Consider the following 25576-nt stretch of genomic DNA (forward strand, 5'->3'; position numbering starts at 1 on the left):
ATTCCTGCAAGAACTTTGCTATGAAGTAGAGAATGCAGCCTCCCCACCCCTGACTACCTGCTGGGCAAACAGACTAATTGTCACACTCAGCAATGAGCCCCCCCAGGTATCACCAGCTGCCCTGCAGGATTCAGAGACACAGAAACAAACATCCCCCAAGGCCCACACACATCACCACCACTAGGAAGATCATTGGGGTTTGGGGGGGGGGGGGGGGGGGGTTATATTAAAGAAACAGGAAACATTCTGCCCTCATGTGTTACATGGAAAGGTGTATTTGGGGTCACTTTTGCTGAAGCAGCTCGTATTGTGTTCATCCCTGCTGTGGTATTTTCTTCTTGTCTTTTCATTAGGAAAATAAACCCCAGTACAGCCCACCCACAACCAGAGCTGCTTTCACTTTCTCTTGCAAGCCAATTTGCAGCTCAGACTACAGCTCTACAAAGGTAAAGCAAGCAGAAGGTCAGCCTCTGCCCCGAGAAGTGCACCCAGAGCATTCAGCTTCTCTTTCTTGATTTTCACTTAAAGAGACAAGTCCTTTCCATCATGCCTTAATGGATATTCTGCTGCTGCACTGACAGAAGCACTGGAGCGCCTGCCTGAGAAGGGAGGCATCCTTTATCTGGGCTGTGGGGGAGAAAAGTTCCTCTTGTTTTGGCTTTATTCAAATTTGCTTCTAGCCTTATTAATCATTTAAGCACCACTGAAGTACAAATGTTGCACAGCTAATAAAAGATCCCTGCTGTGAGCAAAGAGGTGTGTGTCAGACACACACTGTGTATGCACAGGAGATGGAAGTCAAAATCACACACACACGACACAAGCGCCTGAAATGGTAATGACATTGTTGTGCTTTGACTGACTTGCACAACAGCATGGGACTACACCTGTCTATGTTTCATAACCTCTTCTTGCACTGCAAGCTGTTGCTACCAGATGCATGACAAGGAAACGACACATATCCAGTCAGGTGGAAACCATCCGGTGGAAGAACAGGACTGGAACCTGCTATTTAATAGAAGGTCTGCTTGCTACTATATGAAAGAAACGCACAGAACCCCTCTTGTGAAGTAGAAGTCTCATCTCCCAGCACCCAGGGGTTGGAAGGGACCTCTGACGATCATCCAGTCCAACCCCCTTGCTAGAGCAGGATCACCCACAGCAAATCACGCAGGAACAGGTCCAGGTGGGGTTTGAATGCCTCTAGGGATCCACAACCTCTCTGGGCAGCCTGTCCCAGTGCTCTGCCACCAACTAAGGGAAGAATTTTTGCCTTATGTTTAGGTGGAACCTTCTCTGTTCCAGTTTGTGTGCATTGCCCCTTCTCCTGGCACCGGACACCACTGGGTTACTAACACTAGTGCCTGTGTGAAGACAAGAATGAAGTCCACTCCTTGAATTACCTCATTCAGGAAGCAATAAAAATGTACTAAACCAACCTCAAAGTTCACAGACTGCACTGTCACATCCAGTGTTACACAGCTGTTGAGACTGTGGCCAAACTGCTTTAGATATATAAATATCAGTTCTCCACAACTAAGTTCTCAGAAGCACTGGCATCCTGCTGTTGACCTACTTGGGGGCAAACTCAGAAGCTGAGTGGAATAATTCACATAGAGGAGCAAAACTAATACACATGTGGCACCCAACACTTTACCAGCTGACAAACCCCACTGCTAGTCAGTCCAATCTCAGCCAGCCCAGTACTTTAAATGGTCTGATCTTACGTGAAAGCAGCATTTCAGAGTGCGCACTGACTTAAGCAGTGGATCAGTCTTCCAGTCTACACTGTAAAGTTACAACAGCACGAGAGATGAGAATCCTGTGGAGCAGTTTCAAATGCTGCTATATTTGACCTCTTCCTGCCCATGCAGTTGTACAAAAACACTTTACAAGGCTCTACAAACCACAAAAACTATCTTGGATATACAGTGCTAATAACAGCTCCGTCCAGAGCAGTGAGCCCAAGACCATCCCTACATACAACCATTTCAGTTCCTAAACCTGTGTCCCACAAAGCCTGTGGAAGCATTTCTGGAGAGCAATGAGCCAAATTCAACACATTATCATACTGTATTCTACCAGCAGATCCACATGGCAGCAGCCCAAGGAAATTTGCCAGATTCCCCTTAAACTGCAACAAGAGTGTTGGACTCTACATCCCCAGCTCTTCCTAGAGCTGATTTTAGAAACTCCAAAAACCCCATGGCTGGGAGGTTTTAACTTGACCTGTTGCATGAGTTTGTGGCCAGATGTACAGTTGTACACGGAAATGTAGATCAGATTCTGCTGCTACAAGAGAATACTGATCTGTTCTTTCTGGTCTCAAGCAGAACTAATTAATGAATTTCAGTGTGTTTGCCAGGAATCACTTTAGAAAGACCCAGACATCAGGTCATCTCTGTCTGCTTTGTATCACTGGGGTAATTAACATTTCCTCTAAAAAAAAATATAAAGAAAAAAAAAAATCAGTGGGAGGCAAACAGCAAAGGACAGAGCAGGATGGGGGAAAAAAAGAGGGGAGAGAAAAAATGGAGGCTTAGTAATAAAGCTAATGAGGATAAACTTGTAAAAACCATTAACAGCTTAATACGGTGCCATGATTTTGTCACAAGACAAAACCCCCTTTCACTCTCTCAAACCCCACCACACAGAACATGCTTCTGTTTCCTTTGGCTACACAAGCAAGAACCAGAGCACCAGAAGCTGCTGTTTAATGCAAAAGAGGCTAGAACCTGCACAGCCTTGCCAAATCCTAGTGGCATGGCTTCCACTGCTACAATCCTCCTTCTGAGAGGACAGCACTTCAAGACAAGGACATAAGGACAAGTGGGTTTCTGGGTATGTTGCCTTCACTACATACTTCATTTGCAGTTGGTGAATAAAACACGCACACAGGCACCTCAGCTAATGTTTATTGAACAACACAAACCACCACCCACCCAGACCACATATCCCACTCTGCCCTAATACACTTTCTGGCTCTGCTAGCCCCTGCATTTCCATGACAACTGGCAATTGTATGTGCTGAGCAAAGAATGCTTTCTAAATCAGCAGCTAATAGTGCAAGAAAAACTTATCACCACCATGGGCCTGCCTTGACTTGGCTTCTTTTCAATGCAATGCAAACCCAGTTCAGGTTAGATCCAGCAGCAGGTACAGAAACAGGAACAATGTGTTTGTATTTGTACTGGAGACAAAGATGCTCAAAAAAAATAGAAAAGGGCTTAAATGTCTCAATGGCTCAGGGTGTGCTCCTGCCCTGATAAGGCTGTCTAACTTTCTTTTCCTTATAAGATAATGAAGACAGTGGTTGTGCCTTCTATATTTTTTGCCACTTTCTGCAAACATAAAGCAGCAATTGCCTTTGATGTCAAGTTATAATTGTCCTGTAGATACAAGCATTTCAGGAAGTGCAAGGTGAAGATAAGCACCTAATCAGCCACTAATGGTAACCACCAGCCACTAACTCTGCACTAATTGCAATCCATTTTTCCACAGTAAAAGCCACGTTCAGTAAGAGGAGCAGTTGATGGTTTCATTTTCCTTCCCTATTTCAAGGGATTGCAGAATCCAATTCGAGCTATTAAAAATGTAATCATACTAGAAATTCACTTCTGGAGAGATAGGACAAAAGTTTTAATTGAAATCTGGTTTCTGCACCAATTCTAACAATTGTGTAACACTTTTGGTGTAGTGAAGCCTCTAGAAATGATCCTTTCCTACTGCAGTTCCTTCCTTTGCTGTCTTTTACTTTACCGTGGGCAACGTTAGATCAATCTGTTTCATTTCAGTCATCATGGTCCCTGTCTTCCTCTGTTTCTCGGACACATGATTCAGTAAATGCAAGACACATGCACAAGAAATTCTTGACATCCAAACAGGATCTGTATTTGGTGTCCAAAACGTGACGAAGTTGATGATTTATAAAAACTGTATTAAACCCTTTTTTGAAAAGGGTTACAAAATCTCCAATAAAAAATATCAATGTCTCACTTAGGGTCCTGAAGCAGCTTACATCCCCAGGAGCACCAGCATGTCCTCTCCCATGCAGGTGGGCCTCCCTGGATGTGGTCATGCTGACTTTTGTGTTGCAGCATCTACTCGCTGCAGAACTGATTTGCTGTGCACTGGCTTCTAGGAGATTGTGCAGGGTACAGATTTGCTGAGGCTTTGGATTTTAAGGCTTGAATTCCCCCACAAAGCACAGAGGTCTTTGCACAATAGTCACAATCATTATACTGGGGAGGGAAACCACAAAAAACCCACAACAAAACAAGGAAAAAGAAAACCCACCCTGAAATAGAACTCAGCTCAAGAGTTATAAGCCCCCTGAAGCTAAGCCTCTAGGGGGGCACCAACCAGAAAGCATCAATAATGCTCTTGATGTTGCCTGGCACACTCTAGTTAGTTACGGTGCAAGAGAGAGGATGCAGACTGAAAAGCAACTGGGTACAAGTCAAGACTAGAAACATCCTTGGCTAGAATCCAAACCAGAAAGCTCTGGAAATAAATAAATACATACATTGATCCAGCCAAGACAGTCTTTTCTTCACTGCAAAGGCACCATGTGCTGAGATCATCTGCCTAGCAGCCTGACTCCCCATCCCCAGATGAAACGCTGCTTTTAGGAGGCTGTGGAAGCCAGGGTCTTGATCTCACACTGAAATGGGAACATCTGCTCTCTGCTGCTCTTAATACAAAAGGCACCAAACCCAGAGCTCTGAACAAACTGCAAGCTACAAGAGCAATAAAAGAACTGAGGGAATTTTCAGACCAATTTGCTGTACCTGTAGACCCTAATAGCCACTCGTTTGGCCTGGCTACCTCGCATCGTGCAGTTCACATTTCAGCTTTAATGAAGAAACTAAACACAGCCTGTAAAACATGACATTGCAGTCTGGAGGGCAGCTGTGACAGGATGAAACGAAGGTGGGGGGGAGGAAAGCATGCCAAGGTTAAAAACGTGTGTCCTCTGATGGGTTGTGAATTATGAGTTTGTTGACTCAGCCTTTCTAAAAGTAGCACTCCTGATCCAAAGGCTGCAGCAGCTTCCACCGTATCACATCTCGCTCCACCTTTTAACAATTCATGAGAAGAACGCTCCCAATGGCAGCCCAGTCACTGCTATCAGCCAAGATATTTCACTCATGGAAGGACATGAGAGAGTTAACCACAGACCATGCTTGAAATCCCTACCCATTTGCCCACTGCTCCAGCAGATTCACCTCCTCTTCCCATCTCCTGCAACTGGCACCAAGGAGAGGCTTTTCAAAAGGTTGTCCTTCCCTAATACAGCTACACATGAAGGCTTGCTTAGTTGCAGGAAATACTTGAAACAACAGCACAAAACCCTCAAAGAAAGAGATTAAATAATCTAGCTTTGTAAAACACAACAGACTTTTAGTTACTTTTTCAATTATAGAATGGGTCCATGTTTTGTTTCTCTTGGAGCAGCCTACCAGCACACCAGTCCAGGTATTGATCCAGACTCAGTCATCAGCTGCAGTCACAAACGTGAGTGGAGATTTGATACACCTCCTGCATATGCACAGACTACATGAAGATGCAGAAAACTGTAGGCTTGTAAACAGAGATCTGCAGGCACTTGACCACACCACGAGCATGTGCCTCACTTGGAAGGGTTTTTGGCTACACACAGGGCAGCAAAAGGGTTTAAAGAGTTTGGAATGAAAGAGCTGCTGTGACTTCTACCAGGCACCAGAGTGAGTTTCTTGCTTGTGCATTCTGCCCTTTCTGCTTCAGACTCTGCCAGTCATTCAGGCATCTAATTTGAATGAAGTTCAGGAATAGTTTCCATGACACATCTGATTAGCTACATGCTTGAAGTTAAGCACATGCTGAATACCTTTCCCAACTTGCAGGTCACAATTAAGATACGGCCACCCTAATGGAGGCATCTTAATATACTTTCCCCCTCCTCCAAGTCAAATACCTGTTGGCTTGAGAAACAGGCAGCCTGGGGAGGCTTCAAATGGCCACACCACAGCAAACCATCACAATCACAATGCACTGCCTCTTTGTCCTCCCTTGTAGCACCACAAAAGCTGAAACAAGTCCTGGTTAGTACTGCTAAGTGGTGACATGTGCCACACCAGACTGGGCCACCTCATGCTCTCCAAATGACTCTGCTTGCTCCCATTTCTTCTGTCTCGCCACACTGCACTGTGATGGGCTTTAAGGTTCAAGACTTATTTCTCCATGAAGCTGATGTTGGATTAAGAGTTCAGCAGTATTAAGTTTTCAGTTTGGAAAACAACCCCAACAAACCATCAAAGTGCCTAGAGTAACAAAAGTGAAAACATTTATGTTCATAAAGATTTCCCTCTAAAAATGTGCTGATTGAAACAAAGCTACAACAAAGATATTTTATCTAAGGTACACAAAACCTTTGCCCTCTACAAGAAGATGGATACAGAAAAATCAGTGAAAACAAGCATCTACCTCATACACAGGAACTGCTGAGGCCTTCAGGATGGACATCTGGGAGAACGCTTTGCCCAGAGGCTGGGTGACTCCTAGAGAAAGATAGCTTTCACCATGCCTATCCCCTTCCAGCAGACTCTGGCTTCCCAGTCTCCATAAGGGAGCTCTGTCTAGCCCTTCTCTTTTTCTCTGCTAATTTTCTTGCACTGTAATGTTCATCTCCATTCTGGTTTTGCAGTCTTGCTGTTTGTACTCACTATTCTTTCCTCCCCCGTACGCTGGTTTAGATATTCCAGTCCCACTGAGATTTTTTATTCCAACCTCCTCCCTTAATCTTCTTTCATTTCTTAGATGTCTTTTTTTATCCCTGTTTTGATTTTTTTTGGGGGGGTTATTTTCCCTCTTAAAATAACGTTCAGGGAATTGAGAAACCAAAATGGCTCACATTACCACTGAGGCATCTCCAAATGGCAAATAAATAAGCACTCTGAATAGTGACATTCGTGCCAGCGAGCAGCCAAAACATGACAACAGCAAGATGAACACGCTCATGCTCTTTGTGCTGCCATGGAGGGACTGCTCTCCTGCCCAGCAAGTCAGAAAGGAAGAGCAGAGATGTCTGAGCTCTCTAGTCTGACTCCCTTGGAAAGAAATACCCTCGAGACTCATCTGGGGGAGAAGGGAAATCAAAACCTTTTTGGTTTTGAGGGTCCAAGTTGACTACCACTTTTCATCAGAGGATTATTGAAAGGCCAAGTAAATATTGTCCCAGGCATTGCACACACAGCTGCAGTCAGCCCATGAGGTTGTTGCCTCAAGAAAAGGAACACCAAGGAAAGGTAAAGCTTCAAAGCAAAATGAACACAAGGGCGAGATACAAGTATGCATTTCCTGATGCTTTTTTAGTGAAGGGAAGGATATGGGACATGGAAATCAAGGGAAACCAGACAGATATGGCAAGGTGGAAAGGGAGAAGGCAGCCAAGTACAAAATCACACTGACCTGAAAGATCTGCAAAGGGAAGGGAGACAAGTGACGGTGCACACAGCCCAGGCAGCACAAAACATGAGAGTCCCAGGCACAACCATACGAAGGTCATTTAATATCAAACCTGAACATGCTACTCCTTTGCCCAGGATACTGGGCTGGCTTTCCCCTACAGCTGTGTGACAGAAGCAAAACAATTCACAGGGCTCCTTTGCCTCCCTTCCACAGCAGATGGTTCTCAGGGCCCTGGCTAAAATAATGTCTTGACTTGGGTCTACTTACTACATCTTGTTTCAAACTAGAGATCCACTTCCACAGCTCATCTCCCCTGGACACAGAAATACTCTGCCTGGAACAGACTTCTCCATAACCGACCAGCAGAAAAGCTAAACAAGTCTTTTCTCAATGCTCTTCTATCTCCTTTTTGATCACTGTGCAATCCTTATATCATTTTTGCAACACATCAGGTTGCACAGACTACTTGCAGCATTTGAATAGAATGGAATTAACCAGGTTGGAAAAGACCTTTGAGATCCTCAAGTCCAACCTACCACTCAACACCATCTCATCAACTAAACCATGGCACCAAGTGCCTCATCCAGTCTCCTCTTAAACACCTCCAGTGATGGTGACTCCACCACCTCCCTGGGCAGCACATTCCAACAGCCAATCTCTCTGTGAAGAATTTCTTCCTAATATCCAGCCCAAACCTCCCCTGGTGCAGCTTGAGGCTGTGTCCTCCTGTCGAGTCTCAGCATTGGTCTGATTTTGCAGAACATCCACTCCTCAACCCACTCCAACTGCTGCACAGCCATGGTTTGGGAGTATAAATGCAGCCTGGACACAAGATGAAAGCAGTACTTTTAGGTTTCCAGCTAGCAGGAAACAAATGTACATATCAACAAAGCTTTAAAACAAACAGCTTGATGACCTTATCTCAGGGCAAGTCCCCATACCCAGGTTTCCACACACAAATTGCACAGAAATTCTCTAATTAGGACTCAGTGGAGTGATGACAGTGGAATGACTGCACCAGGATTTCAAAGCTAGCAACCCAATTAATTACATTTCCTCCTAGAAATGAATTGTGAATCTCCCTCAGTAAAGCTGTCCACACAAGGCATAATGAATGTTGATGGAATTTAAACACATCTGAGGAATCAGAACCCTTTTTTTTTTACCATTCTGCCTACCAAGTGACTGTATTTAAAGCAGAAATGTTGAGGGCTATTGCTTCTACAGTTTGGAAGTTTGTTAGTCATTCCATTTGCTAGAGTGGAAAAGCAAAGCCTCCCTGCAGGCTGCCAGAGACATAAATTACACATGCGTGGAGTGTGAAGCGTTGCTTCAAGTCTGCCTGTGTCAGTGTACCTCCATCTTGACTCCATCACTCCTCTGCAGTTCCAAACTTCACTTCTATTAGCAGAAGCTGCTAAAAATTAGCAGAGGCAGAGTAGTGGCTGAATGAAACATTTGAAAGTATTTTAACCCACAGCTGGTGACTTCTGCTAGGGCTTCACCAGGGCTATAAATAAATGCAAGACTCTCACAAAGTCTGAAGCGCGTAGAAATCCAAACCAACAATGTAAAATGAACACTAGACTGACAATAACTCTGCTGGCCATTAGGAGTAGGTCCCTGGCCTGCCCTAAATGAAGAAGACTCCCTTGCAAAAGCAACAGATTTAATTCAGTGACAACATTTTTGTAATGCCTTAACACACCCCTCTGCATTGCCTTGGCCATAAATACAGAGGTCACACTTGGGGCTTCTTTCTATCTTGGAAGCAGCTCTAGTGTGGGAGAAGTTGCTGCAGGCACACCACTGATGGCAAGTTCACTGTTAGAAATGACAATGAAATGACAGAAACTCTTAAAAAACCCCAACAAACCACCTTACAGCCCTCTAGTTCTAAAGAAGGCATAAAACCAAAGAGTTATGGAGAATTATGCAGCACCATTTGGATGCACTTTCCATTCCCTGCTTCTCTGCATTTTCAGAGGAGCAAGGAAGACCACTACAAGCAGTGTTTCAAGCATGAAACTGATGTCCAGTTTTCAAAGACATGTGACTGAGCTGACACAAGGACAAGGTGGTGCCAGTCTGTAGGGATCCTGTGATTTGAGTAAGCATAACTCAACCTGAAGGGTGTTCTTAAAACACTCTGGCTCTGCTCACACTCTCCACTTACTGGAATTTGGGTGATCACTGAAAAATCTTCAAAACCACGAGCTCGCTGCAAGGGTTAGCTTGAGTTACAAGGTCCAAAAGGAATACAGCATGGCTAACCCTTCCTGGAACAGTTATGGCTTCAGAACCTGAGCCATATCCACAGCACGGTGTTTCTCCACCAGAACAATGCCATATCTGCTCAGCAAGTGTGTGTGAGGGCAGCTTTACAGCCAAGCCAACAAAGCCCACCAGCTGGCTGCAGCTCTGCTAACAGAATCTATGCCCAGCGTCTATCGTTCAGGCAGGCACTCGAATCACATCGTCAGGAAAACTTGAGACAGATGTCACTTAGAGTAGATAAGACTTTGATAGCCAATTTCAACACTGTTAACCTTGACAAGAAATAACTATTGCAATGCTCAGAGTGCTGAAGAAAGAAGAGAGGAAAAAGCACATCCTGGAATTTTTCCCAAAGAGCTTTTTTTGGACAACAAGAGCAAGGGAGATGCTGCCTGTCCTCCCTGCCCAAGCGAAGTACCTCAAACGTCCACTGCCAGGAGTCAGCTTGACCACAAGCGACTCCCAAAGGAATACTCAAAGAGACCAGTAAACAACTTCCCCTCCCCCCCCCCCCTTTCTATTTTTTCCCTCTTTATTTTAATTCCAGGCCCCAGATTACAGGCAGTGATATTCTGGACAGCATCTTGTACGTGTGAGGCACCTAAGTAACTGGCAGCTGCCACAGCAGCAGCAGCTTCTATTTTCAGTATTATCTCAAAGGCAAAGACTTAAAATAACACAAATTCAGCTGAAAACAAAGGAAATGTTAATACCTGGTTCTCTCAAAATGCTTTTTGCCCATAAAATTCAGAGTACAGTAAAGTTGGGTGGTTTTTTCACTCTGTGAACTTTGAGAAAGATGAAGACATAGAACAAACAATCCAGACTGGTCAAAGTGGAACCATAGAATGGTCCAGGCTGGAAGGGACCTCCAAAGCTCATCCAGTCTGACCTCCCTGCAGTCAGCAGGGACACCCCCAACTAGATCAGGCTGCCCAGAGCCAGTGTCCTACCACCCTCATAGTAAAGAACATCTTCCTGATATCCAATCTAAATCTGCCCTTCTCTAGTTTGAAGCCATTGCCCCTCACCCTGTCCCTGCAGGCCTTTGGGAACAGTACAGAACGGAAGAGCTGAAAACTGAGCCCGAGTTTTCTCTTTTTCAGTCATGTATCCCTTTAGCTCAAGAAAAACTAAAATATAAACTAAAATATAAACTAAACCTGTAATGGAAATGTATTTGTGAACAACAGACACAGAAGCACCACTACTGCCAGGAGCTATGCATTCTGGAATGCCAGTTTTCCTACAAAGGGGAATACTCCTCGAGTACAGTCAGAAGCATGGTGTAGATGATGTTGTTCAGAATTAAGCTCACTTGACTCCACTCTCCCCACAAGGCCTGGCAGACTCTTTCAGGCAGTGCTCCACACACACAACTTTACCTTCTCGTGATTTTCTATCAGGATCTCAACAACAATGTTCTGAAACTTGAGGTCCATGATGGCTGCTACAGTTTCTTCCTGCGGCCTCATTAAGGTTGGTCCAAATATGACCCCCAGATTCGCCACGGTCATTAGATTCCTCTTGGCATGCTTTGAGACGCTTGTTGAGAAGAATTGAAGGAAAAAACAGGAAATGGGTTATGAAAAATTTCCATGGCTGCTGGAAAGCACAGCCTACAAATGAAAACATTACGTTTCCTTAATCTATGTTTTAGAAGCTTGTTTTGTGCATAGTTTCTTCACACGCAGTCTTGCTGAGCTCTGGAGAGCAGCAAGGCCATTCTTCCACTGGCAACTGGAAAAACAAAAGCACTCTTACTGAACTTAAACATATAAAATGCACTTAGCCTTGGACCAGGGCAAGTGTGTAACCAGCTTAAATTTGCTAACAGATCTCCACTCTTCACTCTGCCAGCGTTTGTGAGAAGAAAGTATAATATTGCCTTTCTCGCTTCGATCAAACCCTCAGCTGCTGGCAGAGCTGCTAAAGTAAATACTTACAGGGCTTCATTAAGGGCTTCGATTCCTGCCCTCGCCGCCAAAGCACACGCTGCCCGAGCCCGGCGTCCCGCCTGCTTCGGCACGTTTGGTGCTTGGGACCGCGCACGGCAGCATCACCATGGGCTCTGGCGCCAGCTACACGCAACCAAGGCCCTTTGTAGTTGAAGGAAGGTAAGGACCGGAGCTCTGCCCAGGAAGGGAAGCAGCTCACAACACTTACTTGGCTAAATGCTTCACCAACATCTCCAGCATCTCCTTGTTCTTCTCTGGGAGTTTGTGGACCAAGAAGTGGATGGCATTAACTCGAGATTCAGGACTCCCACTTTCTACGGGACACAGAAATCAGCAGCTACCTCAGAATGAAGTGAAAATGAAGTAGACCCCACAGAAACACAAAGCTTCTCCCACCTCTGCACGGAAACATACTGCACGCACTTCGCCTCACTTGCGCATCTCCAAACTTAGCAATGCTGAACATATGTGCTTTGTTGTCACAAGAAAACTTGCTCTACAATTATCAACTCATCTGCTTATTTTCTGAACTCATCTTTCACTCCACCTGCAAAAGGATGCCTTTGTTCATCTATTTTTAAAAGCTGACAGATGTAGTTATTGTTTTGCTGGGTTGGACTCATCTGCTCATGAATATACTGCAAGGTAAGGAGCTACGTTCCAGCGTGCTACAGACTGGAACTGGACTACTTTACATTTCAGCACCATTAACTGATTGTCTTCATCATTAACATTCAGGTTTGTTGGTACCATGCAGCTAATGAGACTGCATTTATACCATCTAGTATTGGAAACTGTGGAAGAGAAAGCCTGCAGAGGATTCATATGCTCAGAAAGAGAAAATTTAATGACCTCTGAAGACACAGAAGAATAATCATGCAAAAAAACCTTCTGAGTGAGACAACTGTGATAAAGGGCCCTGAAGAACAACGGCCTGCCTCTAGTACAGAGCAGACAGAGTAAAAAGCAAGCATGGAGCTTTGTTTGCTTGCTTTCTTGTTGCATGTGGAGATGAATAATTTTGTCCCCTTCAGGTTTCACAAGTACAAAGATCAACTTAAGGATCTGTAAAGATTAAAATAATCCCTCTTCCTATTTCTCAAAGTTGGACTCATTACAAAATATTTTACAGCTTAGCCAAAGCTGCAGCGAGAGGAGTGGAAGCATTTCTTTTGTACGTACCAACACTTAGTACAAGGCGGCAGAGCAAAACTTTGAACCTACTCTGAACGCAAGGACCACTACTCGGGACCCATTTTACTCCCAAGCAACTTAGATTGTTGAGTCTATTTGCTATAAAATATCACCATGTTTCTTCAGTGCATATTGCTGCAGAGTTTGCTTCTCTCTTTCTCTGCATATTGCTACAGATTTTAGGGTTGGGGCTTCTTTATTCTTTCGCCGCAAACATCCCTGCACAGATTGCAAGAAAAAAGGCTACCAAAATGTAAAATGTTTAGCTTCTAGTCAGCTAATCAAAATTCAGACAGCTAGAAACACAAAAGCCTTCTTTAAAGCAAGACTGTTTTACATAGATGTGAAATCACAGACTCTAATTACAGAATGGCTGAGCAACTTGATCACAAGATGCAATCGAAGTTTATATGGTTTCAGTCTACAGTGATATGTACAAAGAAAAGAAAACTGAAAGGAAAACCTTTTCAATGTTGGCTCCCTCCTCAATAGCTTCAGAGAAAAGGATATTCCTTGCGATTCCTTGCTGGCTTTTTATAGTCAACATAGGAAACAACACTGACTACCTATTTTTAAGCTTACCGGAACACAGATCTGCAATGTTGATTAAATTTCCCTCCCCACTCAACAGAATCAAGTGCTCTAAAAAAACCCCAAAGTGTTTGCTGCTTATGGACACTGTGCATTTAAAAACCTGCAATTTTAACTGAGCTCCCTTAGTGAAGGAGGCTAAAAATACAGAGAAAGGAAAATAAAGCGAGAAACTGCTGGCAAAACTTTGTAGGTCGAGAAGTGATTTGAACACTGAATTTGCAACACAAATGGGCAGGCAGGATCTGGGTGAGCACTCTGAATTTTGTCTGAGCACTTCACCTGTGCTTTGGCAAAGGATTTCATGGGCTAAATCTCATTTGGAATTGAGGACCAGGAGCGAAGGCATTCTGCAGCCCTGGAAAGTCATTACAGCAATGCAAAGAAGATAAAACAACTGTCTTGAAGTTTGTTTTAATTGTGCTTCCCACAGTTTGCCAGAAGTGCTACAGGCTGGGAAGGGAAAAAAGAGGGGGGGGGGGGGAGGGAATTTTAGGTAAATATCTGCTTGATAGTTTGCCAAAAATTCTCTTACAGAGTTTCCCCTCCATCCTCTTCAAAAACAATTCCATGTACATTAGATATCATACAGCTGAGCTACAAATGCTGCTGTGCCTTCTCCAAGTCTGTATTTGAGCTGCCACAGCGTAATCCGGCCTGCTCCTTCCTTTCTTCTGCTAATGTATGAGGAATGCTCACACCAGCCTGCAGACAGAGCTAACAAGGGGCTGGAAACAAGGGTCAGGCGGCTGTGCTGCGAGGATTCACATGAGCTCCAATTAGTTTATTTTCTCTTACTGAGCTTCATGCTCTTCATAAATGGAATTTATAAAAAATAAACATCAAAAGCTCACAGCCCAAGTATATCATTGTAGAACTGAGATAGCAAGAATGAATGCTTACAGTGTCTACCCAAAAGTTCTTTTCCATAAGAGAAAAACCTGCACTCAGCTGAGTCTGTCATGAGCCTGTCCGTAGCCAGACCACATGTGGCACACACTGGAACTGAAAACTGGTTTCAGCTATGGGTTGTTAAGGCACTTATCATTGCTTATTCCCTTTTTTTCCCAGTGGGTTGAAGAATTTTCCTGAAGTTGCACTTGCAGCACCCTACTAAAGCCACAACAGAACTCCAAGCAAAGCTTTCTGCGTGAGCTGCTCTCAGATACTTACTGGCAGGAACGATGAACTCTCCGTGCAACTCGTACGTCATCAGTGGCTCCGGAAGGCTTCTGTAAAACAAGGGTGACAAAACAAACGTAGCTATATTTGTTCCTCTCTGTATTTACTCTAAGCAGGAAGCCTTTTTAACATACAGTAGTATAACCCTTGTTCTAGAGGCAACCATTGCTACAGTAGCCCTTGAATCACAGAACCATTTCAGTTGGAAAAGACCTTTAAGATCCTCCAGTCCAACCATTTTCTAACTGCCAAGGCTGGGGCTAAGCCACATCCCTTGGCACCACATCTCCACCTCTTTGAAACACCTCCAGGGACACCTCTCTCAGAACGCTTGCAGTGGACAAGTTTCTTCTAATGTCCAATCTAAACCTCCCCTGGTGCAACCTGAGGCCATTTCCTCTCATCCAATCAGTTGTTACTAGGGAGAAGAAACCAACATCCACCTGGCTCCAACCTCCTTTCAGAGAGCTGCAGAGAGCAATGAGGTCTCCCCTTAGCCTTCCCTTCTCCAGGCTGAACACCCCCAGGTTCCTCAGCTGCTCCCCTCCAGCCCTGCTCTCCAGACCCTTCAACAGCTTCATTGCCCTTCTCTGGACCTGCTCCAGCCCCTCAATGTCCTTCTTTTAGCAAGGGCCCCAAAACTGAACCCAAGACTCAAGGTGTGGCCTCACCAGCGCTGAGTACAGACAATCCCTGCCCTGGTCCTGCTGATCACACCACTGCTGATTCAGGGCAGGATGCTGTTTGCCTTCTTGGCTACCTGGGCACATTGCTGTAGGTAACACAGCCTAACACACTCCATAGGAGAACTAAAACACAGAAAGCAAAGGCTAAGGAATGAATGGATGAGAGAGAGGCTTACCGCAGATACTGCTTCATAGCACTTGTAATTGTCTTCACTTCCCAATCTACAGAGTTCTCCAGGTCAACTTCATTGCAAGTTTTTGCATCTAGAAAATAATCAGAAAGAGAAAAGGGACATGAACAAAGGGAATTCCAAGTATGCATTACATGGACTGCAAACACATTGAGTCTGGACATCATATATTTGCTCACATAAACATAGAATAAGTCCTTCTTATTAGTTAATACCAAGATGACTTAATAGCATAGAATCATTGAGTGATTTGGGCTGGAAACAAGGAACATCCAACTCCAACCCCCCCCGCCACAGGCAGGAACACCTCCTACCAGACCAGGTTGTTCAAGGACCCATCCTACCTGGCTTTGAACACTTCCAGCCGGGAAGCCTCCACAGCTTCCCTGGGCAACCTGTTCCAGTGCCTCACCATTCTTGTGGGGAAGAATTCCCTCCTGATATCTAATCTGAACTGAGCTTCCTCCAGTTTAAAGCCATTACTCAAAGCTCTTTACAAATTCTATTTCCACATTTTGTTCTAAGAAGTATTTACTGTTGACTTCTTTCTTTAATGAAGGATTAAAAACCGCTTTCATGTAAAAAGTTCTCTGTAGCAATTGATATTTTCACACCTTTAATTAACCAGAACAACATACACAAACAGGGAGAGATGTACAGAAACAGCCTAGGAGAGAGCCCCCCTAAGCACAACATCTTTGCATTTTGAGTGATGAAAGAAAAGAGGAGAAGACACTGACAAATCCCTTTGCATTTTTTCTGTAGGGTTGCTTGTGAAATGTCATTTTAGACTGGTGATGGAAGTAGCCAAAGTGCACTGTGAAACCTCTTACTGTATGGAAACCTTTGAGAGGTGCTTCAAAGGTAGAAAAGGATTCTTTCCTCTACTAGATGGCCTGAATATTCCTGAAAATATACTTGTTTGGTTGACCATTGCCAGGTTCACTCCTGACAGACTCCTCTCTTTTCACCAGGTTGGTAGAGTCTTACAACAAGACAGATAAAAATCGAACTGCTGCAGGTCTGAACGACCCATCAGGTGCAAGGCTTCCTGACAGAAGATAGGAAACAACACAGCACACTGGAATGTTCTGCCATCAAAAAACAACCCAAAACCAGAAACACAAACAAAAAACCCCACACCAAACGAGCTGATAAATTCAGGTGCTTAAAGCTTCTGTTGTGGTTACTGCTCCACGCTTCCCTCAGTCAGCAGGCAGAGATTACGTGTTGACGAGCTCATACAACTCAGAAGTCATTTGTTCCTTGGCTCGTCAGACAAGTGACAGGCACGTTTTAAAAAACCAAATTAGGGTCCCTGATTAAAGGTGCAGTCCTTTTACAGGGACTAAATAATTCTGTTCTAGAGGCTGTGCCAAGCAATTATTCCTGTAACTGAATATTCTCCCTCGTTATATCAATTATTTAAATCTCATTTGAAAATACAAGTCAGATAACATTTCCTACCAAGTTGTTCCCAGCCAACCACCACCCAAAATACTCCAGATTGTCTCAGGAATACTTGAGATTGTATCTTTCCCCACCCCCACTCCCCCTCTTTAGCATGTGAGTTGTTTCTCTGTTCAAATCCTCTTTTTTGACAAGAAAATCTTTCTCCTCAATTAATTAAATAAAAACTGCCATCACATCAGAGCCTACAGCAACCTAGGGAGGGTTTCTTACTAAATCACTGTGTAATATCTAGTTTTCCACTATCTGCTTCATAAGCTCCTTGACAGTCAAAGGACACATTCAGATATGTGAAATTTGTTGATGAATGTGTGGAGGAAAAGGATCAAACAGCTGAATTCCAAAGCAAGTCTCTTGAAGTAGAAAGCACTGCTGAAACATTTTCATTATCTCTTGGGATGGGGGGGGGACAAAAACCTAAACCAAACCAACCAACCCTACAAAAAAACCAAACAAAACCAACAAACAGACAAAAAAATTACCATAAACCAAGTAAGAACAAAATTTGGCCCTGCTGCCAAAGCAAACCAATCCCTGGTTTGATTGTAGAAGACAATTTTTGCACTTTGGGTTTGACAGCTGCTCTGCATAGCTCTGTGCCACATCATTCCATATATTCAACTCTTCCTGCTCCATTTTTTCCCCTCTGCTTCCTACATTTCAGGCCTTTGTGAAATGGATCTTCAACCAGGCTTCTAGAAATGAATTCTTGTTCACACAGCAGCCCCTGTGCACTGAATGGCAACTTTCTGCATACAAAGATAACTGTGCAGATCTGGGCAACAGCTTTTGACAGACCAGCTCTAAATGCTATGCAAATCTTTCTGACAATAAGGGAGGTAGAGTTTATACAAACAGTCCAGCTGACTAAACTAGGTTAGGAGGTTTCCTGTGCAATATGCCCACTGCAGGAGTGTATGCATAATGCCATTTACTGTATACAAAATAATAAGTCCAACTGCTTTGCAGCTTGCTTGCTGGTTTGGAAAAGGCAGAGCTAGCTCAAACTCCTTTTTTTACAGCATATAATGTCTGGCATTTTTCACACCAGGCAGAATCAGAAATTCAAAGCAAACTCATCAGTAGAAACTCCAAGTGCTTGACAGTTACTTCACCTGGAATAAGAGTCTGTATGAAGCTGACCTATGCAGGAGTTTGTCTGTAGGCAGCTTGTCTGAAATGAGCCCCTGCAGCTCTGTCATGCAGATCACAGATGAAGCAGGAACTGGGCCCTGGTGTGTTTCAAGGACTGAGCCTCCCAATGGCTGGCTGCACTCTGACTTGCTTCTAACAGAATCCCAGAACTTTGCAAGTCCCAGCTCTGTATCCCTGGTGAGAATTGAGCTATCAGAGACATCTCTTCCCTTGTTTTCCTAACCAAATGCTTTATTTAAACTAAGACAAGATGATTGCTGCAACAGATACCACCATAGGACAATGCCAGTCACAAGTGACTTTGAGGACTAGGTACAGTACAAAGTTAACTTATTTTAACTCCCAGGCAGAACTGTGTATTTATTTGTTGAGCCTCATTTTACACAAGACCTCTTTTGACTCTTACCCTTACATTAGAGATTAAAACCTGTGCTTTCAGAGCCTCAGAAGAGCATACATTGGTCTGCCCATGGTCACTTGGCTTGCTTTCCCAAATTCTACAGCAAATATTCTGGAAGAGAGACAGAACTACAAGCTATTATGTCCCTGGTTACCATCTGGAAAACTTTCTTTTCCCTCTTTGGGCCTTCCACACTGTGAACCTCATGGTCAACGACAGGTAGCTTAAAATACTTTGAAATCTTATCAAACATTTTAAAATACCCAAAGTTAATAAGAGGGTTTGATGATTCTGAAAGGGTCTTTCATATAAAAGGGTACCTAGGAGTATACCCAGAGACAAAGGATTAAAGATTAATCAGTCATTCTGAATTCTCTGTACCGCTGTATATCAAAAAGAAACCCTCTTTATTCTTCTCTGAGGACAGACAGATAAAGAGCACAGATAGGATCACTTTCAACAAGTCACCAGAAAAAAGAGCACCTGCTTGCACCCTAACTTTTCTCTGCTCAGTGTTTTGCCTCATCTTGCTATCACTGCACTCTTCCTACTTCAAATAAATATATGAATCTTGGGAATGACAGAAAACATTTGGGAAAAAAAAAACAAACACCAAAAAACTAAGTGAAAGCAGATGCTGGAATCCCCAGTAAACTCTTCCAGCTGCTACTGAACCACTGGCAACCTGAGGCTATTTAATTTGGATACCACTAATGGCAAAGAGGAAAATTTGCCTGCCAGACCTGCACGCCCAAGCTGAGCCAGCAAGCACAGAACTGAAAAACAGCTGGAGATATCAAATGCACTCAAGCAAGACTCTGAGTGATAACACGTCATGCTTCCTATGGTCAACAGCTAAAGATGGTTATTATTTACTGATGCTAGCTCCACCGCAGATAAACAGCCATGGGAATCTGTTCCAGATCAGTCATTTTTATTAATCCCAGCCTGCAGTTCCAAAAAGAGCCTTTTGCTGCAATATTTCCAAGACACAGACAGGTTTATGTGCACTAATGGAGAACTTTGGGGTGCTGTTAATATTGATTAAAAGTAAGCTATCATCAATTAAAATTTAGCAAGGTCACGATGACAGTTTGATGTGACACGCAGGTCCTCGGGCCTGATGTCTTATCACTTCTGAGGAGACAGCCTGCTCGAAAACTGAAGCAAGGAAAAGAGAAAGTCTTACAGGTGGCACTGAACTGACAGCAGCATATAATATAAAAGCGCTTTGTCATTCACATAATGTCTGGGGTAATGAAATGAATTCACTTTCTGGCTTCCTCCAGTTTGCAGTGCCAAAGAACACTGTGTTATCAGCACAGATGGAGCATGCATGGTTCTGGAGAAGAGCCTGGTGCAAACTGCAAACAAGCTTCTTTGCATACCAATGAATCCCTGAGAATCAGACCTTTGCTGTCAAGTGACAGGTTTGGAAGCTCTATAAAAATGAACTAGTCCCAGTGGTCTTGTCTGACTGCATGTACTGTCAGTGCTCAGGACAAGGAATTGGGAAGCATGGCACATCTTGCAGTCATGGCTACTGCTTTGGTGAGAGGTACCAGGCAGAGGAAGGATTTCATCTGGGTGCCAATGCCTTTTTTCCACCACCCCTGCCAGGGGACAGCAGAGTGGCAAGAGAACTACAGTCACTGGGATTAAAGATGCATCAAAATTTACAGAAAGAAAAGTGGGGGGGAAAGTTACTGAGAATAAACTTATGAATAAAATAAAGAACTAAAAAGTCTTACAAGCTACACATGGCTAACTAGGTATAAGACAGTCTGAGATGTTACCCATATGTAAGAGCTGTACTACTAAGTTTATAAAAACAAATCTTTTCTCCATCTGTCTCCTGCCTTGCACATAGTTATTATTAATGTGTATCTCATATTCCTCCTCTGAAACCAAAGAGCTCTCTGCTAGTAGGCTTCAACTGCCTTATTTTGCACAGTGATCAACTGAAGGCAGGCACAGGCATGTTAGCACCTGTGGATCTCAGCCGTGGGTGAAGAGAGGTGGACGCTTCAAATAATGAAGCAATGAACCGCAAACTTCCTTGAATTTGCCCCATTAACATCAACCTTGCACAAAGCCCATGGTTTGCTCCCACATCTCCCATTGTGGTACTCTTACTTCTACCAACTGGTCTTGGTCTTGCTAACCCAGGGGAACTTAGCAATGACATGGGAATTACTGGCATGGACAAAAGCAAACTAGATTCAGCCCCTGTAAAGAGCTGCTTTAGAAATCAAATGTTGACAATAAACCGACATGAAATAAATCACTGGCAAGGGAAAACAAAAACAACAACAACAAAAGATTGTAAAATAGAGGCATACCCATCAACAAACTCAGAAGTCTCTGGACCTTTGAACTCACCCCCACAACTCTGTACAGTCCTTGGTCATTAATACCTGTTAGGCAAAAGGAGATAAAAACATAAAGGCAGCAGGTCAGTCACAGTCAGATTTAGCAGTCAAACTCTTCCCCGGGCAACAAATTCTGCTGCAAGGCAGACAAGCTGCATGGTATTGACATAGTCATGAGAACAACACCATGAAGTACTGCAAGAGTCCTTTGGTTCCCCTGCATTTTTAAGGTAAGTTTGTGCTCTTTTGATAAAGGTTTCATATCTCTCCATTTCACTTCAGGAACTGGGAGCAGAAGCAAGCAGGGGCAAACCTTTGCTTGAAGAAAGCCAGAAACCAAGCAGTAAAAACATCACTGGCTGTTTGCAGACCTTCTTTAATGACATTTGGCTACCTCAGCATCCACATTCTAATCAGGCAAGAACTGAACCAACAAGTGCTAATTTAAGACTTCTTTAATAAACATAATTTTGCCTTTTTCCAACTATGTGGCTGGCAAAAAGAGTTTGGATAAAAGAAAAACTTGAGCCCATTCCCAGTCCTCCAAACCAAAGCTTTTCATTTGCTATCTGAGGCCTCATTCCAACCCATTGTGGTCCATGTCCTAGTTCTGTCCAGAGGCACTACCAAAGGTTACTGAATCTGGTTCTGGTTGTGCTTGGGATGAGTAGAGCAGCCATAACCAGCATAGGATTTTCAATCCTCTATTCCCATTTCCTTTGGGCCCTGGACCACTTTCCTGTCATTCCTGTGTCCTTCTGTAGCACACATTCACCTGCCCACCCTTTTCCTTCCCCTGTTTTTGCCTTCTTTCACCATATCCAGTTTTGTCCTCAGGGAAGTACAGATAGGAATAGAAAACGAAGGAAAACGGGAGGGAGAGAGGGGGCAAGGAAGAAAAAGGGCAAAATGAGCTATGCCTGTGTCTGCTGCTTTGTTTCAGAGTGGGAGGTAAAATACTGCAGTCCTGAAGCTGACACAGATGTTTGAGAGGCCACATGAGAAGCCATCTACAAACATCACCATACTCTACCTCTACATTCACATTGGCCTGGAAGAGTGGAAAGGCCACAGAGTACCTCCTCCAAGGAAAGCCATTGAAATAACAGATTATGTGGTATTCTTATTCAAAATATCCTTCAACAAAGGAAGACTTGTAGAGAATTCCCAGTTTCAATAGCAAACCCTTCCAACCCAGAGAAGGAAAATTAAAACCAGTCATATGAGGGAAAAAAAAAAGTTTCTTCCCAAATAAATATTAGATGAAGGATGTAAAAACCATTAGCTTTTTAATGAATTACTGTCTGGCACAACCCTAATACACAGCAATAATTCTCAATACTTTGGAGAGAACTTCACATTTTCTACCTCCTCCTGCCTAGCCTTGCTACAACTTATTATTATTCTCCCACCCGCTCCTCATCCTCTCAGTCTGCAGCCTCTTCAGCCACCCCAGATCTCTGGGAGCCTGCTGAACTCCCTGTTAGTGCTGCTCCATCCTCTCTCCCAGCAAGGAGCTGATGGACTGTGGTAGCAGGGGCTACTCTCAGTTGCTCCACCTGGGCAGAACTGGCTCTTTTGCTTCCCTGGGGATGCAGGAATCACTGTAATGATGCTGGGTCTTAAGGTAGATGTTATCCTCAGAGCTGGCTCAACTTAACAGAACAAGCCAGATCTCCAGTATGAGCATCAAACCCCATGACTCTAAAGTATGTTCCCAGTTTAGCTGTGCACATAAGAACCACAAAACTGAGCTACATGGCTACAATACTGTTCTTCTCAAAATATGAAGTTATCGACCCAATCAAGTAAGTTTTCCACTGATCCCCAGAACAACACCTTTAATGCTGTGTCACATCTTGAATATTGTGTTCAGTTTTGGGCTCCTCACTCCAGGAGGGACACTGAGTACTGCAGCAGGTCCAGAAAAGGGTAACAAAGCTGGTGAAGGGTCTGGAGAACAGGGCTGGGGAGGAGCAGCTGAGGGGGCTGGGGATGTTGAGCCTGGAGAATAGGAGGCTGAGTCAAGACCTCACTGCTCTCTACAGCTCCCTGAGAGGAGGCTGGAGCCAGGTGGGGGTTGGTCTGTTCTCTCAAGCAGGAAGTGATAGGTTGACAGGAAAAGACCTTGAGTTGTACTAGGGGAGGTTCAGGTTGGACAACCTCAAAAGGGTTGTCAAGCCCTGGAACAGGCTCCCCAGAGAGGTGGTTGAATCTCCATTGCTGGAGATATTTAAACCACGTGCAGATGTGGTGCTGAGGGACGTGGTTTAGCTGCAGACTTGGTAGAGTTAGGCTTACAGTTGGACTCTATGATCTTAGAGTCCTTTTCCAGCCTCAAAGATGCTATGATTCTAACAGTGTGAGAGCATTCTATGCACTACTTAAGACTGTCAGCAATGGAAACCAAGCAAAGCAAACCAAAAGAACTAAAAAAGCCCTGGCCCTCGATTCCCTCCAAACAAGGCTGCACTAGGAATCTCTCTTAAGAGCAGCAATTATTTTTCACTTCCAAATTCTCAGAGGTATCCAGGAAAATTCTGGTACAAAAGTAACACCAAGCTCCTCAATGCTCTGCCAAAATGCATCACACTCTTTTCAATACGATGTCCTCCGCTGCTTTTGGTGCACCAGAAGCAGCTTTCTGCATCGTACGCGAGAAGCCAAAACGCTGAAGAAATCCTGTCACAGCCAGCTCTGCTTTGGCTCAGCTCAGAACTTGTTTTGTGACTTCCTGTGCTTCTAACATTAAGGCTTAGAGGGAACCAAAGTGTGCTGACCCCAAACATACATTTATGGGCTTAAAAATAATTAAGGTCAAACCACAGAACCTACAGCTCGATATTAAACCAGACACGATGCAGAGAGTCTGTGAAATGACAGCGGCATTGAAACTCCTACAATCCTCCAGCAATAATCATGAGTCTGTGATAGTAATTATCAGATAATTGATCAGTTTCAACTTCATCAACCTGAAAAAGCACAGCTAATTGCTAGCAGACATCCAGAAGTGCAAAGAGGAATATAATATTTCAGCGTGGCTTTAAATGATACCTTTAAACATGCTCTTAAGTGATGTTTTATTTAAAACAGACAAACCTGGTTTGAGACAGAACTATTTCTGATTTGATCTGCACATTTCAGATCTTCAGCACATCCAGGACTGATAAAGCTTGGCATTTAGAGCACACAATTGACAAGATGACTCACTGCAAGGAATAGCTTACCACCGACTAGAGCCTCGCAGGGTTCAGAGGCTGTCTGCCATGCTGTGTCTGCCGGCTCAGCCACTCACTGTTGGCAACTCTGAGCTCTGCAGCACAATTTCCTTCATATTTACATCACCTCAAGGTGTTTGGCTGTCTGATACCAGCGCTTGGCACAGGTACACCGTCTGTGAAACACGCTTAGAAAGACGCGGGTACTGTAAGCAAACCCACTCATCTCTGCTGCTGCAAGCAAGGTCTGGGGGCAAGCTCGCTCCCTGGCTGGCATCGCGCATGGGCTGACACAGACCAGCACCAGAGCTGCAGAGGTAATTTTGGCTATCAAGCACAGCAGCAGCCATACAAGTGTCGCTCTCAATTCAAGGTAATGCCAGGGTTTCGCTGTTACGTGCAAAGGTTTCCTAGTTCCTCCTCACCATCTTTCTTCCTGCCGAGCAGACAGACAGCTCGATGCTGCCATCTCTCTCTGCAGCTCCGACTCGCAGCTCCACTATGCCTGAACCCGAGACAAACACTGCTCTGGCAAACACCTGCCACATCCTCATCACACAAGGTACGACCAACCACTTGCACACGAAAACCTGCTCAGAGTCTCCACAGCTCTTGGATGTTTCTGCCAGCTTTCACTCTGCTGTATCACTCTCAGTCCAGAATTATAAATCCAATATTCCCAGGAGAATCCCAAAAGGTTCTCTCAGAAACAAACCCCGAGAGTGCACGCAGCCAGCCTGGGGCTAAGAGGTGAGAGACAGGCAGCAGCCCTTGATGGCTCAGTGTCTCCTGCCAGGTACAGCACAATGCCTTGTAAGGCAGGGCCGAATCAGAGGCTCACGTGCACTTAACCAAGGCACTGCTTTTGATGCTGCTCTTCATTCAGAGCCAGTGAATCCCCTCTTCAGCTGTAGGAAAGGGAACCTAACTGAGCAAGAAAGGATCCAGCCATTGACAAGTTTACGTTCGGTATCTCTGCTACACTCTCTCAATACCAGACTTGTGCTATGACATGACAAGACTATTCTCAGTTTCCACCCACACTAGACTGTCCTCTCTCCCCACCCACGCCAACCTCACACCCATTATGATTACAAGAGATAAAAACATGGCATGCAAGCACAGTCTCTGAAGAGGCATCTGTCCTCTTTTCTTCTGCTGAGCATAACTTGCCTTTGATGTGTTATTAAAGTAAAATAATCAAGTAAAAATTGCTTTAAGAACAAGCATAGGCATCTCCAATCTACAGCCTGAAAGATGAATTTTCTTCATCAAACAACTATTTGGCCACATCTTTCTGAAGAGAACAACAGAACGTTCTCCTGGCCTTCCATTTGTGTAGCTCAAACGACATCAGTAGGAGGTCCTGCAGAGAACAGAAACTGATCCTGCAGGAATGCTGCAGTTATTCTCATGGATGCAGTCAGGATTTA

General features: G+C 44.1%; 1 protein-coding gene across 2 annotated transcripts in view; it reads right to left on the minus strand.

The window, feature by feature from the left end:
• The window catches only part of ARHGAP10 (Rho GTPase activating protein 10), a 127234-nt gene that overhangs the window by 44923 nt on the left and 56735 nt on the right, over positions 1 to 25576 (minus strand). For both annotated transcript variants that reach the window (XM_054172633.1, XM_054172634.1), the window contains exons 14-18: positions 20896 to 20970; positions 15514 to 15601; positions 14643 to 14701; positions 11893 to 11998; positions 11112 to 11271 (exon numbers count right to left, since the gene is read on the minus strand). In XM_054172633.1, coding sequence (XP_054028608.1) covers positions 11112 to 11271; positions 11893 to 11998; positions 14643 to 14701; positions 15514 to 15601; positions 20896 to 20970 — 488 coding nt within the window. The remainder of the gene's footprint in view (positions 1 to 11111; positions 11272 to 11892; positions 11999 to 14642; positions 14702 to 15513; positions 15602 to 20895; positions 20971 to 25576) is intronic.

This window comes from Dryobates pubescens, chromosome 24 (assembly GCF_014839835.1).
Source record: "Dryobates pubescens isolate bDryPub1 chromosome 24, bDryPub1.pri, whole genome shotgun sequence".
Classification (NCBI taxonomy): domain Eukaryota; kingdom Metazoa; phylum Chordata; class Aves; order Piciformes; family Picidae; genus Dryobates; species Dryobates pubescens.